The sequence below is a fragment of the Pholcus phalangioides genome, unplaced genomic scaffold, assembly GCF_987345545.1.
Source record: "Pholcus phalangioides strain wild (caught in Gottingen) unplaced genomic scaffold, Ppha-v1.0 ptg000004l_1, whole genome shotgun sequence".
Classification (NCBI taxonomy): Eukaryota; Metazoa; Arthropoda; class Arachnida; order Araneae; family Pholcidae; genus Pholcus; species Pholcus phalangioides.
The window spans coordinates 41,621,090-41,635,298 of NW_028301597.1; the positions used below are offsets into that span (position 1 = coordinate 41,621,090).

Sequence of the window (14,209 nt, forward strand, 5' to 3'; positions counted from 1 at the left end):
CAATTACCCTGCACCAGTTTTTTCGCAAAAAAAAGTTTATCGAGTCCCTCCTTTTCTCTAACCTCCAGTAAGTTGTTGCCCTGTCTCTCTTGGTGTCAACAAAAAAACATTCCATGTTTCTTAGTGCAATATTCACAGATATTCGAATTGGATAAGCGGAGGAAGTTTGGGGAAAAACAGCGTTAAGTGCGGGTAAAACGGTTTTTCCGCATTTAATGCGGATCTTTCCCAAAGTTTCTCTGTTTTTCGAATTCGTATGTCTCTGTGCATACTCCACTTAAAAACATTTTTTTGTTGGCCTCGGGAGATAGGGCAATAATATGCTAATTGGAAGTTAAAAGCACAGGGAGACCGTATAAAAATTCATAATTTTTATTTTGTCTCAAACACACACACACACCGTATTTTCACTCATCCAGGATAATTTTTGAACGCCATTTCACAGCATTTTTTAAGTTGGAATCATTTCTCTACGACGGACGGTTGATGCGATAAAGGCCGTGCTAGTACTTGCAGTTCACCCTGTATATGCATATCAAAAAACATTTTTTCCACTAGAACATAAGGTGCCCGAGCTTCAATTGATTTATGGAATTTTCATCAATTAGGGGATTTTTATTTATTACTAATTCTAAATTTTCAATTGCGAGTAGAAGAAAATTTCAGCATTACTGTATATTCTATGACAAAGCACAAATCTTTATATATGCCCGATTCCTCTCGCCTACAAAATATATAAAATCAGGCTAAAAGAACCACTAAAATTTGTTCATACCTTGCCCCTAGCTTCTGATCAGTGCCCCATTCTATCGCCACGACGATACAATTATTCAATCATCACACTTTATTCCTAGTTCGAAAAATTGATGGCAACACTGTAACAAGCATTACACTGAAACAAACTTTGTACAGTAAAACCTGTCTAACGGAATCGCAAGGGGCCTAGATTATTTTCCCTTTGAACAGGTTTCCGGTTAATAAAGGTTCGATTGACATAATGGGTAAAATTATGCAATGATGTCGTATGCAATTAAAGTAAAATAAATTATTGAAAATAAAGTAAATGATTTAAAATTTAACATAATTGTATAAATATAAAATATTGCACATTTTTTTTATAATTAAAACATTTATCACTGAATACGATACATTATTTACCAAAAATACATAGGCATTTGCTTTAACATAATTGTATATATAGAGAGTACATTATTCTCATTAATAGTGAATAAAAATTGAAAAAAACAGTACTACGTATAAATGAAACTAAATTTTCTTTTTGCAATGGTCAATAAGTTTTATACATGCAGTTTCACAGCGTTTGCTGCCCGACTTTCAATATAAACAGTTTTTGCCCCAGAAAGCATACTAACCATGACCGATTCATTTATTATGTAAAGCAAAGTGCCGCAGTTTATTCAAGGTTCCGACAGCGTCTGTCATTCTTGAATGACTTTTTTTGATTTTGTCTGAAATTTTCAATGGGTGTGTCAATAACTGTCATATGAGGCTCAGTGTGTATACTGTTGAATATGTTTATGTAATCCTCAGCACTGCTGTCATAGAAAGCGTCCTGCATATCATCTGGAAATCCAACCCTTGCGCGGGATTCGTCACGTAGAAAAGCCCGATTAAAAAAAAGTTAGTTTCAGGAAACAACTGCTCAACTACACGATTTATTAATATCTGAGCAACAAGTGTTTCCACTAATGTCATGTTGGAGGATGTAGAGCCTACATTGGCAAACAGATTGCATAAAAAAGTATTCCGTAGCACTTTTCCGCACTTCAACATTCTGCATAATCGCTTGGTAGCGAAACACTCCAAGTGTTTGAGTGAAACTTTCCGTTAAGGGGCTATTCAAGTACTACCTCAGCAGATTTTTAGTGATTTTTGACCCCCCTCCCCCCCTTTTCAGCAAAATTTCGTCAGCAGCTTAGAATATTCCATATCTTCAAAAAAGAGTGGTTGATGACATAAGCCAGCGGTTCTCACTAGGTACTCCGCGACCACAATAGGAAAATTTAAAAAATATTAAATTAAAAAAAAATATATTTTTAAATAGTAAAAATAAATAAGTGACCTTAATGAATAATTAAAAATGGGCCTACGAGCCATAGAATTTTTTTGCCAAAAAGGGCTCCACGAGTCAAAAAGGTTGAGAACCGCTGACATTAGCAACCTTCAACCCCCCCTAGAAGTTCAGCAGAGGAATATGGACGAGGTGCATGCGTGGTTTAGTAGTTTATCGCCACGAGCTATTTACGTAAGAAAACTGAGTAGTTTATAACTAGCTCACTAGTGGTTGTGCCTAGATGTATGTTTGATATGCTCATGCGAGTTATATGGTCCGCGATGTATATTTCCACTTGTGGGCCTCTGTGGTGTGCTGCTACTTTTCCAGCGGCGGTCGTTCAGTCGAATATTCTTGGAATATGAACTGGACCGTCGTTTGTTTCGCCAGATCTTGGGCAGTTATTGCAGCCGTGCAAAATTTTCGGAATTTTCTTCAATATTGAGACGGGATTTAATCCATCTCGGAATAAAAGACGCATACGCTGACATGTTCAGAAATAGATCGTTTTCATACGATATAAAAAAACAAGATGTAACATTATAAAAAAATAATAATACTATAAATGACAAGACAGACGAGAGAATACCAATTTTTTTTTATTAATTTTCATTTGATGTTCAGAAATACGACTAGGATTATCATTACCAAATAAGGCACACTAAACGCTCAAAAAAAGTGAGCTTCATTTTTCTTTTCTTTAAATTGTCGCGCAGTACCAAAGTTGCAGGTAGAAATACATAGGGAATTTCGAATTATAAATTTAGATCAATCTCATCTTATAGATCATTCAAAATGATAAAAATGGCAAGGGAAGATATTTCTACCTGCAACTTAACCGGTCCGCGCATCAATAGGAATAGTAAAGTGGAATGCTGCTCTCGAAAGCTCGAACACATACAACGAAAAATAAACATCAAAATATATGTAAAAACTGAAATCACGTGAAATTTAACATAAAAATGTAAAAAATAATAATAACCCCCTCATATCATTGCATTTTTTGCCCCCGTCACAAAACCACTTTATGGCAGTCATAACAGAAATTAATAGGAAATAAACCAGTACAGTTGCTAGCAAAAAAAGTAAAAAGGAAAAAAAAAAATCAATTTCATACACTGCTGCCATCTTGATTACACACAACTAAGTACCCAAAAAATTCCACAGGAACAAAAGATTTCAGCAACATAAAAACTGATCACTATCCATACATTCATTATTCCTTCTGCGAAAATATTATTCACAAAATGATTTCTTTTAACGCCATTTTTCTTTCACGATTTGGAAGCATAGAAAAATAAACTGTCGTGGTAGGATATAATAGCAAACGAGACGCACGTCCATATATATAATAACATATATATAACAATATTAAGTACTTTTTTTCTTCTGTTTTATCCTATAAAGTCCATACATGATTTGATTCTCAGTAGAATCATTTTGAACTTTTCTAAAATGTCCTTCATAATTCTCGGTGCCATCATATCCTGGAAAAAAGGCATGGAATGTGTCGAAAAAGACCCTTTTTTTTGGCAACATTTATAAGATAGGTAATTCCGTTTCCGCCACATACAGTGTGTTTTTCCCCCTCTCGATTTCCTCTTCCCATTTTAATTTTATACAGGGAAAACAAAATTAATCTTAAGGCACTTTTGATTTGATTCTCGCATCCGAAAAAAAAATAATAATACACACACGCTTGCATACAGGCTCATCCGCACACACTCACACACACAAAAAATCAGCTTTTCCCTGATTCTTATCTCTGGTCTCAGGCAGTGATCTCACACGATCAGAAAAATGGAGAAATAAGGAAGGATAGAGACATTTGGATGAGAGAAGCCAGGCTCACACACGCACGCACACACACACTTAATACGCATAAAAGCAAGACACACTGACACGGTTCTGTGATGAATAATGAGAAGATAACTGTCTGAGCAACAAAACAATACTGTTAAATATCTTATCAATGATCATTTGGTCATCAATACTGAATAAATAAAATATTTTCTAAGGATTCATGCACGTATTATGATACATTTATACTGATTTGTTCTGAAGAAAACGCCGTTGAGAGATGTTTAAAAACTTCAAAACTCAATTATATGATAGTTTAATGATTGATAAGTATTAAAAATTATATAAACGGTCTATGTTGTGTATAAAAAGAATACTCTGGAAGTGTGTGACTGGCTTTAACTCTCTCATGAAAGACAAAATTTGGGCAAAAAAAAAACACTGTCCTGGTGTGTTGAAAGGCTTCACCAATATATATATAAATTTTTCCAAGTTTATGAGATGAATGTTATCTTCCCGTGATTCCATGATTGAAATTTCAACCCGAAGCGCTAAGAGATCACAATGTTTGCCGCTTTCGCAGCGTCGTAGTTTTCAAACGTCCATTTCTGACGTTCTTCTCCCGTACAGTCCTCCATGAGCAAACGTTGCTTGTCTAGGGATATTGCTAGGCACCTTCGGCTACTGCCATGTTGCAATGAATGCGTCTGTAATCAAAAATAATATTATGCCAGTGAGTTCCATGCTAGGATTTTTCACTAGGCAAATAACATGTCAAATTCGGATTTATTGAAATTACATACATTTGGATCGTATAGCCATAACTGATTCCCTTTGGATCCATGACACGGATATAATATCACGTCTTGTCCGGCGTAATCTAGACAGGCTTCATCTCGTCGAATCTCGCCATCTTTGGTAAGCATCCAGAACTATGAGGAAAAAAGGAAACCAAAACATGCTATGAATTGATTGTTTCTTAAAATGTCCCGAGTCACGTCCCATTTACAAACGTTTAAATGACAAACTTCCGTTCAATAACGTAAGAAATCAATGTTCGTTGCTCGTCTACCACCATAAAGGCTAGTATAACATCAGCATGTTTGATCCTGGGGTTAGCAAAGAAAATTTTTTTTTACTCCTATCACATTTGGTGACCACCGATGATGGCGCCATCTCAATACAGTGTGCCCTTGCGAAATGCCTCATCTGTGCTCAAGAGAACGGAAGTATAGCATGGCTTTCTCTTGATAGTTTTTTCGACCTAACTCGATCGGTAGTAAATTGTATGACGATATGACCGGAAATGATGCGCGAATGAAAGAGACGGAGAATTTATGCATGAATCGAAAGGTTTGGCACCTTTAGGGCGGTATTCACAGACATGGTTTGAACTATAGTCACAATTTTTGGATGGGTGATCGACACGGATTGGTTAAAAACCTGAATTTAACCAATCTGTGTCGATCTCCTATCCGAAAATTGTGACTATACTTTAAACCATGTCGGTGAATACCACCCTTAGCGGATTGGCTTATGAAGACAATTCTTACCTTACTTGTCCGTTTCCGATCTCGAATTGACGCCTAACTGGCGCGATTATGATGACGGATGATGGGCTAGAACGGTTCCTGCTCGTAAATCAGAAAAGTCGTGGTGGTGGTCGTATTTGCACTTCTTATGAAATTTATATTAAATTACTGGCTCAGGATTGCAAAAAATGTCAAAAAATAGGCTTCCACAAAACTACGCTTTTTAAAACTTCGTGATGGTTACGAGGTAAGTAGAAGAGAAAAATGAAATTGGTTTGCAATTTTTTTTGGAAAATAATAACAGTGATAATTGATTTTTGAAGAACTCGAGTGTCCCGGCTATTATCCAATACTGTATGCCTTCATTCTAAACTCATTTACCATCCAAAGCATGCAAACTGACATGGTCAATATACAGAGTACTAACTTTTCACCTTATTAAACAACTTAAAAGCAATTTCGGTCGTGCAAACTACCTTACTGACTACAAAATTCTGCTTAAATTTAAAAGGACTCTCATGCAAATTCGTTTTGGTGCAAATAGGTCGTTCATAAATGGGAAAGACCTTGAAATCAACTCGCAGATATCTTGTGCATATTGTAACTCTAATGAACTTGAGACCTGGCTCACGTACTAATGGTATTCTAGGCCTACAATTCATTTACATGCAAATATTTCGGCACACCCAGGTATGCAATCTTTTTCTCAAAAATTGTGAACAAAATCAAAATCGCCTATTCCATTTGCTGTCTGATATAATTTCCTTTAGAGATCTTTTTGTGGATTTGAATCTCTCCGCATGATAAATATATATATTTACTTATTTACTAACATGTTGCAATAAATATAGTTTAAATAATAAAGACAACCATAAGTATTGCTTATGGGCATTGTATAATATTTTATCATGTGTATATATTGTTTGCAATTTTTGTTAATTGCATTTTTAATTGGGTTGCTATATTTTTCAAATATATTACATCGATATTTTTATGGGCATCTTTTTCTCAGCCACCTCGTTGGGCATTTTGCCTGTTGTGGCATTGTATTGGTATTTGTATTGTATTTATGGTTAGTAAAATATCTCGCAAACAGATGAGTAAAAAAAAAACTAATTAAATTAAACTAAAGTTATGAAAACTAATTTATTGTGTGCTTTTCATAAAATGATTATTTGTAATTTGCTCTTGTACTATCCTTGTCGTACTTTATTTGTTATTGTTGCCACCCATTACAGAGGCTTTTTTCCTAAATCAGTAAAACTTATGAATAAACGAATAGTGGTTGTATTTGTAAGTCAAGGAATTCATATAGAAAGATGCAATGAGAAAAGTTTACCTGATTCCCTCCTTGCTGATGACAAGGATAAAGACCGATGGGTTTATGGAGATCATCCTTCCTTGCAGGACTGTCTATACAAGTATCGCTTCCTAATCCTAGATTACGAATCTGCAAGAAAACCGAGTTTATATCATTTTTTTCGGTGAAAGAATAAAATTCAGTTCAATCAAATGAAAAAAAAAATGAAAATACAATAACTCTTTCAGACCATGAATGCACAAATATGCAGGTTGCTTCCCCCACTGTAGAAATTTAGTTTTTACCTCAAGGACTTGACTTTTAAAGGACCAAGTTTAGAGTTAGAAATATGGTGAATATAATCTTTGGGGGATTTCATCAGAGGGAAGCACTTAAAATTGAACTATCGGAGACAAGATGACTTCGAGGAGAAAAGATCTCCGTAAAAAGTGATTTATTACATAAAATTTAGAAATAAAATTCTGTAAAAAATTTTTTGTGAAGATGAATATACCTTGCAATACCTTGGCTAAACAAATTAAAAATTTGAAGGAAAAAAAAAAGATTTTTTGACATTTACATGTTTAATATATTTGAGTATGGAAAATACAAAAACATCTTGAAAATTCTAAAAAAAAAAAATGAATACTAGAGTACGAAAGATAAAGTAAAAGTGTGATTAATTGCACAAATGAATGAATTTCACAAAATTGCTTTCCAATTTTCTACTTTTAACTGATATTTGAAATGTAATCCGGAAAACACATAGATCTGGTTTATTTTGAAATTTCCTACATGAAGGCTAGACAGATAGACAGCATTAAAATTAATGCATATGCCAGTATTGTGGTCTAGTTCTCATGTTCGGACAAAAATAAAAGTCATTGGAATCATCGTATCTTCAAATACGAGAAAACGGTACATATCGAATGTCCAAAAGCATTAGCTTGGAAAATCCAAATTATGCATAAGCCATTCCAAACCGTGTTTCACTCGATGCTTTTCGATTAATGTGGATCCTATTACTTGCTTACCTATCGTCATTATAATCGATCGAATTATTGAAAAAAAAAAAACGACTTACTTCTCCCGAAGCTATAGCATCTCCAGGAATAAACTGTTCAGGATAAACATTCCTCAGGTACCAGTCGAAAGATTTACAGTTTAGTTTGCGTCGCAGTTCCTTCCTAGCTTCTACGTCACCGAAGTCGCCCTGGAAAGCAAACAAAAAAAAAAGGATCAGATCGGGACGCTATACTCACATTAGATTTCGTATCTGTCCTTATTTCATTCGACAAATGATAGAGAAGCAGCATCAAGCACTGCAGTTGAATATTTCTCAATTCCGTAGAAGAATGAGCACGAATATACGATTAAGTAGTAGTAGTTGAATGTTTTCTCTATGACCATAAGCGCGACAGAGTATACAAACGTGGATGTTCAGTCTGTCTGATGCAACTAATTAACCTTATGTGCACATTTTTTAATTAATTTCAATTGAATTAGTTCATACTAGAATATGTGTTCTGGGTGTACGTGTGGCCCTGACGTATTCATATAGTCAGAATTATGCCTTTTTTCATGTTTTACTGGTGATGCCATTTTCACTTCAAAATGTAGAAAATAGGTGGCAAGTATCTACATTTACATGTTATATTATTATAGTGTTGAACGTCTGTCTGCCAATCAGTTTGATACTGTGTAACTCTGCTCAAGAAAGGCGAGCCACTGGCCAACAGCTCGTACTGGGAAACCTAGAAGCGCGAAATAACTTCTGAAATTCTGAAACAAATAGTATACATACAGGGTTAACGTGACATGTTTTGCCAAACGAAAAGGAGGAAATAGACGAACCCAAGTTTGGCATACATCCCTACCAACTATGTTTTATCTCGAACCGTTTCCAAGTTATGGTGGATAATCGATATCGGAAAAAAATGCTCCAAGTCCGAAATAACCCGGATTAGTGAAGTTCTTAAAAAATCTACACACAAGCTAAGCACAAATTTGGAACAACAAGAAAACATCCTCTAAACTGATACCAATTTCACTGAAATATCTAGATTTAATGGCGAGCTACAAGGGCTAGAAGTTTGGCAAAATTGAAAATCGAATTGTCGCCATACTTTTTAATCGCCAATTCCTCAAACGCCCATCTAGCAAAAATCTAGCAAATTCACCAAAAACTTGTCCATTCAACCAGCTTTCAAAAGACCCTACTGTAAACCATATCGGTGTTCTGGTTCAAGAAAAAAGTAGCCTTTTGTTCGCAATACATCACTGAAATCGGCGATTGGCGAAGTAGACATTCAAGGAAAATTCGAAATTGGCGAGTACAAATTTCGGTGACAATTTGATTTTGCAGAAAAAAAGTCCTATAAGGTGGAATTACCTCCATGAAAATGATATCTGAGCTTTCTCGCTTCCGATACTCACCAAGTCGTTTCCTATCCTCTTGTAATAATACTGTTTATAATCGTCAAGCCAAACTTCCGCCAGTCTAATTGAGTTACGTTTCAACACGTTGACGTCTGACCTCCACTTGTAAGGACTTCGCTTGCGGAATATATGGCCGACATGAGAACATGGGACTATCTCGAGTGTACCACCACACATCCAGGTCTAAAAAAATAATGAAACGAAAAGAAATACGAATTTAATTACGAAATTAAATTCAAATCAGACTCATCATTGTAATACAACGATTTAAATATTCCATGGGTTGAGTAGACATTTAAATTGCTTTTTTACTTTTTCTGAGAGGCTTTCAGGCGATTCAAAGGTCTGCACAAAACTGTATATTAATTCTAGACATGGGTATTCCGAGTTATTTATGTACATCAAAAGTATCCAATACTATATATTTCAATGTCATACCATAAAATGGAAGATATTTAAATTTCTAGGAAAAATATAATTTCTTTGACTCCAACTTCATTATCCTCACAAACTTCACTCGAAAATGACAGAAAAATGAGCAATCTATAACCTAGAAATCACCAAAATCCACAGACTAGAATATTTATTTTAATGAAACATGCATGGAAGCACGAATCTTTCACACGTAGCTCAAATTCAATATTTCATAAAATGTCCATCAGAATGACTGGAAATTCTCATGTCCACATTCCATGCCTAAGATGCATTCTTATGGTATGGTTATAATATGGATTCGCCCGATTTTTTCCTAGCCGGCGTTGTTCAAACTTGAACGTATTGATGTTTAGGAAAGGAAAATTCATCTCTGACCTCACGGGGACTCGAACCCCTGTTGCTCATATGCCGGATGAGTGCTGCTGTGAAAGCAGATATCAGCTGAATATTCTATTAAAATATTCAACCTCTGAGCTATAAAAGCAGATAGAATACTCAACACTCGCCGTCGTCCATCACACGTAGCAATTTAGCATGTATACATGCTTCTAGGAGGGAATGTTCTATCAGCTTTCATAGCTTAGAGGTAGAGCACTCGTTCGGCATACGAGAGACGGGTCAGAGTCCACGTGAGGGCAAAAATCAATTTTGCTTTTCTAAACATCAATATCTCTTCAGACAGCCAGTTTAATGTATATACAGTGTATTGCCATTGGATTTGCCATTCATCTTTCACAGTTTCTCCTGGGCCCGTAACCTAATTGTTGGAATTAGGAAGAGAGATTTTTCCGAAAATTAAACTAATCACCATGGAATACGGAATATAAATTTAAATATCTAAACAGACGATGAAATTCAGAGAATACACACCGCATTTACTAAATATAAAGAGAAAGTATAAAAAAATCTAAACTCGGGATCAGTTGAAACAACAAGAACTTTTAACTGAGCTCGAGGCGGGAAAACTGCAAGTGGAAGATCTACGAAGAAGAGATAGATGACGTGGAAAAACAAACAAGAAATTTATATCTAAGAAATAGCGTTTTCTCACTTTGAACGAGAGTTCGAGGTTTTCTCCACCCCAGATGTCAAATCCACTGTCATATGTTCCTAATCTTTCGAAAAACTTTCTGTCGATCGCAAAAAGACCTCCGGCCATCGTTGGTGACCTGAGGGAGTAGTACAAAAACACATATATACATTAACAAAAATACTTCTTCACAAAAGACATGCCTCAACGAAAAGAATCAATTTTATCTGATAAAGAATGAGAAAATATGGTTTCTACAAATTCCAAGAGCAACCAGTTGGTCTCTTATAATATAGATTGCTTCGAAATAATTCGAGTCCGAATCACGCATCACAAAAAAAGATATCTCCATGGATTACAATCATTGAAAGGAATTTTTCCTATCATCAAAATCAATGGAAAATTGACAATGTCCCGTATTTACGCTATTTCAGATCCCAGTTTAGCTTATACAAATACAAATACCACGCCACAACAGGCAAATTGCCCAACGAGGTGGCTGACTTAAGAACATCATGGATCCCCGAGCCAATTGTCCTAATACGCTAAACATTGTTTGCGTTACTGACATGAATTGAAGACAAAACTTGTGATGGATTTTAACTATTTATATCCTACATTATGAAAAGTATAACAAGAAAAAAAATTAAAAATATGAATGTAATGATTAGTTATCATGTAAATCTGGTAGGTCATTTTAGTTCTAATTAAAGACAAAAAAAAATTTGGCGCAGTTTGACCAAATTGTTTCTTGCACCAATAAATCCAAAATTCAATCCAAAGACGACAAAAAAACAACGTTTTTGAAACAATTAGTTCAAAAGAAATTATCTAGACTGGTAAAATACCGTCGGGGTATAAAGGGTTAAACAAAGCATTTTTGAAACATCTTATAGAGCATCATTTGTACTGACCATGTACCACACATGCCCCTCGTCCATATTCCCCTGTGGAACCTCTACCGAATTGGTACATGTTGGAATGTGTGTGTACGTGTAGCGAACCTGACGTGAAGATTGTTTCGTTCCTGTTTAATGCTTATTCTGTGTAGTGCTTCCATCTGCCATCAATTTTTCCAACTATAAGTGAAGTGTAATATTTCAATAATTGCATTGTAGTAAGCCTCTTGCTCACTGGGGCGAGACTTTAACAGGGAGATCGACTACAGTGCTTACGGAAAGAACACTCGTAATCTGCTTGCATTACAGTGCTTATTGAAGAACTGAAGTGTTCAATGATTTTATTGGAGTTTCTAACCACGACGTATTAATCGTTATCGCGGAATTCCGAGATAAAAGGTTCCATTCAAGTGACATTCAAAAATTAGTGCTCAAGGTTAACGTTAAACTTTCCTGCTTTACATTCATTTCTTATGCAATTTTTTTAGCCCCATAAACTTGTAGTGTTTATACCCTAATTCAAGGCGTGGATGCAAGACTGTATCATATTTAAAAATGTCTCTTTGCAGAGAGCAAGTAGTCCTACTACACGATTCTGACATAACATGGAAATTCAAACACTTACCACTTTTACTTCAAATTATGGAACTAAGCACTAGCAAGTGCACGAAACAAGCAAAAGTCGGACAAAATACATACGTTTAGGACACACATATATATACACATACACCCACACAGCACGTTCCGACATGTACCGATTCGTTAGAAATTCCGTAGAGGAATGTGGACGAGGTGCATGTTCGATATAGTATTATCTATACCCAATTACCTCTCACAAACCAGTTCTAAAGTTTATATTATACTTGGTAATATACATGTATAAGCATAATGGCATCTCTCTATGTTGTAAACTAAATATTCATGAAGGACCATGCGTTCATAATTGTTTGCGGTTCCGCAAGCAATGAATGACATTGTATACTCAGGACAAGCTATTTCACGCTTCTATAACATATTCAGTACAGCTGAAAATTCAGAAATTCACAGCTTCGACATTTAACAATATTTCTAATATGTTCTACACCAGTGATGGCTTCACGGTGCCGTACAAACAAAAGATTTATGATGTAGCGGACTAAATTGAGCAGTTATAATTCCATGTACAATTTGGACAATTTAAAATAAAAATGTATTCAATCGGGTTTATTGGCTACTTGACGATGCTTTTGTTTAATTTGTCTCATTCAACCAGATTGCTCTAAGTCGAAATAAACTTCAATTAATCTAATTGAAGAATATCTCAGATATTTGACATGAATGTCGCTCTCCACTTGTTAATACAAGATATACAGTTGACTGGATGTTGTGAAGATATTTATTATTTTAGATGTTAATTTTTTAAGGAAGGAAAAAACTCATCTCTGCCTCTACCGGGAGTCGAACCCGGGTCCCTCGATTGCCGGACGAGTGCTCTGAACCACTAAGCTACAGAGGAGATTTTTTTTTTTTCCGTCCATGAGCTATTAGCTGATCGGTTTCACCGTCCATTGCACGGTTCCGTTCGGCATATATACGCTCTAGCGAAGGAAAATCTCTATCTCCTCTGTAGCTTAGTGGCCAGAGCACTCGTCCGGCAATCGAGGGACCCGGGTTCGACTTCCGGTAGAGGCAGAGATGAGTTTTTTCCTTCCTTAAAAAATTAACATCTAAAATAATAAATATCTTCACAACATCCAGTCAACTGTACATCTTGTATCTCAGATATTGTTGGTCATTGGCATATTTTCAGCCTTGAATAATCAAAAGGATTGAATTACTCTTAGTAATATAGGTCATCACGACAAACAGCTTGTGATCTCGATCCTTTTGTCAGTGTTTCCTACCCTTCAGTCATGGCCTACCTGTCTCAAGCCTGGCCCATTAATCAATCACAAATATTTGCTTCCATAATATTCGCCTTTCCCTATTGCAAAGAAGCAGCTACGACATATGCTAACTGCATACTGGTCCAGCAAGGCCTATAATGCCCTTTTTTCGAATATTTGTCAAGAACAGAACCAGTGCTATTACAGAACACTCTTCGTGTTGCGACTGTTGGTGTTCTCCGACCAACGTGTGGCAGACGGAACGGAAGGTCGGCGGCACCTTTGACGTAAGCTGGAAGGTTCTCGACCAGCCTTCCAATACCTTCCAGCCGCCAACATTTGACGATCATTACCAATGGTGGAGCGGTAGCATTACTTGCCCTTGGAACGTATTGGGCCGCGAGTGTAGGCATAGTAAAAGTCACGTGTAAATGTACCACGCTAGGAAAATATATGGTTAACAACAGCTATAATGGAACTACCAGCTATTTTTTTTTTTTTTTTCAAAGCGTCTGTTGTACACTTGTTTACTCTGTAAATTTTGCGTAACATGTCATTACCAGACCATTAATAAGAGTCACAAATGACTAAATCCTTCACGCTAAGCAAAACGGGAAAATCTCGTAATCTGTTGCTGCGAATCGAAATGATTCTACGATTAAAGAAAAAATTCGCGTAATTGCTGCTGAAAAATAATATAACAAATATACACGGAAAATATATGCGTGTGTAAAAGTGGAATTACTAAACTGAGCGACATGAAAATCAATTTTAAATACAAAACAAAAACGATACTCAAAAAAATTGATACTCATTTTCACGGAGCGATAGTCTT

The 14,209-nt window shown here is 35.8% G+C and overlaps 1 protein-coding gene across 4 annotated transcripts in view; it reads right to left on the bottom strand.

Moving 5' to 3' along the window:
- Positions 1-2,657: 2,657 nt before the first annotated feature.
- The window catches only part of LOC149087597 (putative polypeptide N-acetylgalactosaminyltransferase 9), a 120,609-nt gene continuing 109,057 nt past the window's right edge, over positions 2,658-14,209 (bottom strand). For all 4 annotated transcript variants that reach the window (XM_089231524.1, XM_089231525.1, XM_089231526.1 and 1 more), the window contains exons 6-11: positions 10,632-10,749; positions 9,143-9,328; positions 7,791-7,919; positions 6,746-6,856; positions 4,678-4,806; positions 2,658-4,581 (exon numbers count right to left, since the gene is read on the bottom strand). In XM_089231524.1, the coding sequence (XP_089087650.1) occupies positions 4,426-4,581; positions 4,678-4,806; positions 6,746-6,856; positions 7,791-7,919; positions 9,143-9,328; positions 10,632-10,749 (829 nt within the window). In that variant the 3' untranslated portion in view covers positions 2,658-4,425. The remainder of the gene's footprint in view (positions 4,582-4,677; positions 4,807-6,745; positions 6,857-7,790; positions 7,920-9,142; positions 9,329-10,631; positions 10,750-14,209) is intronic.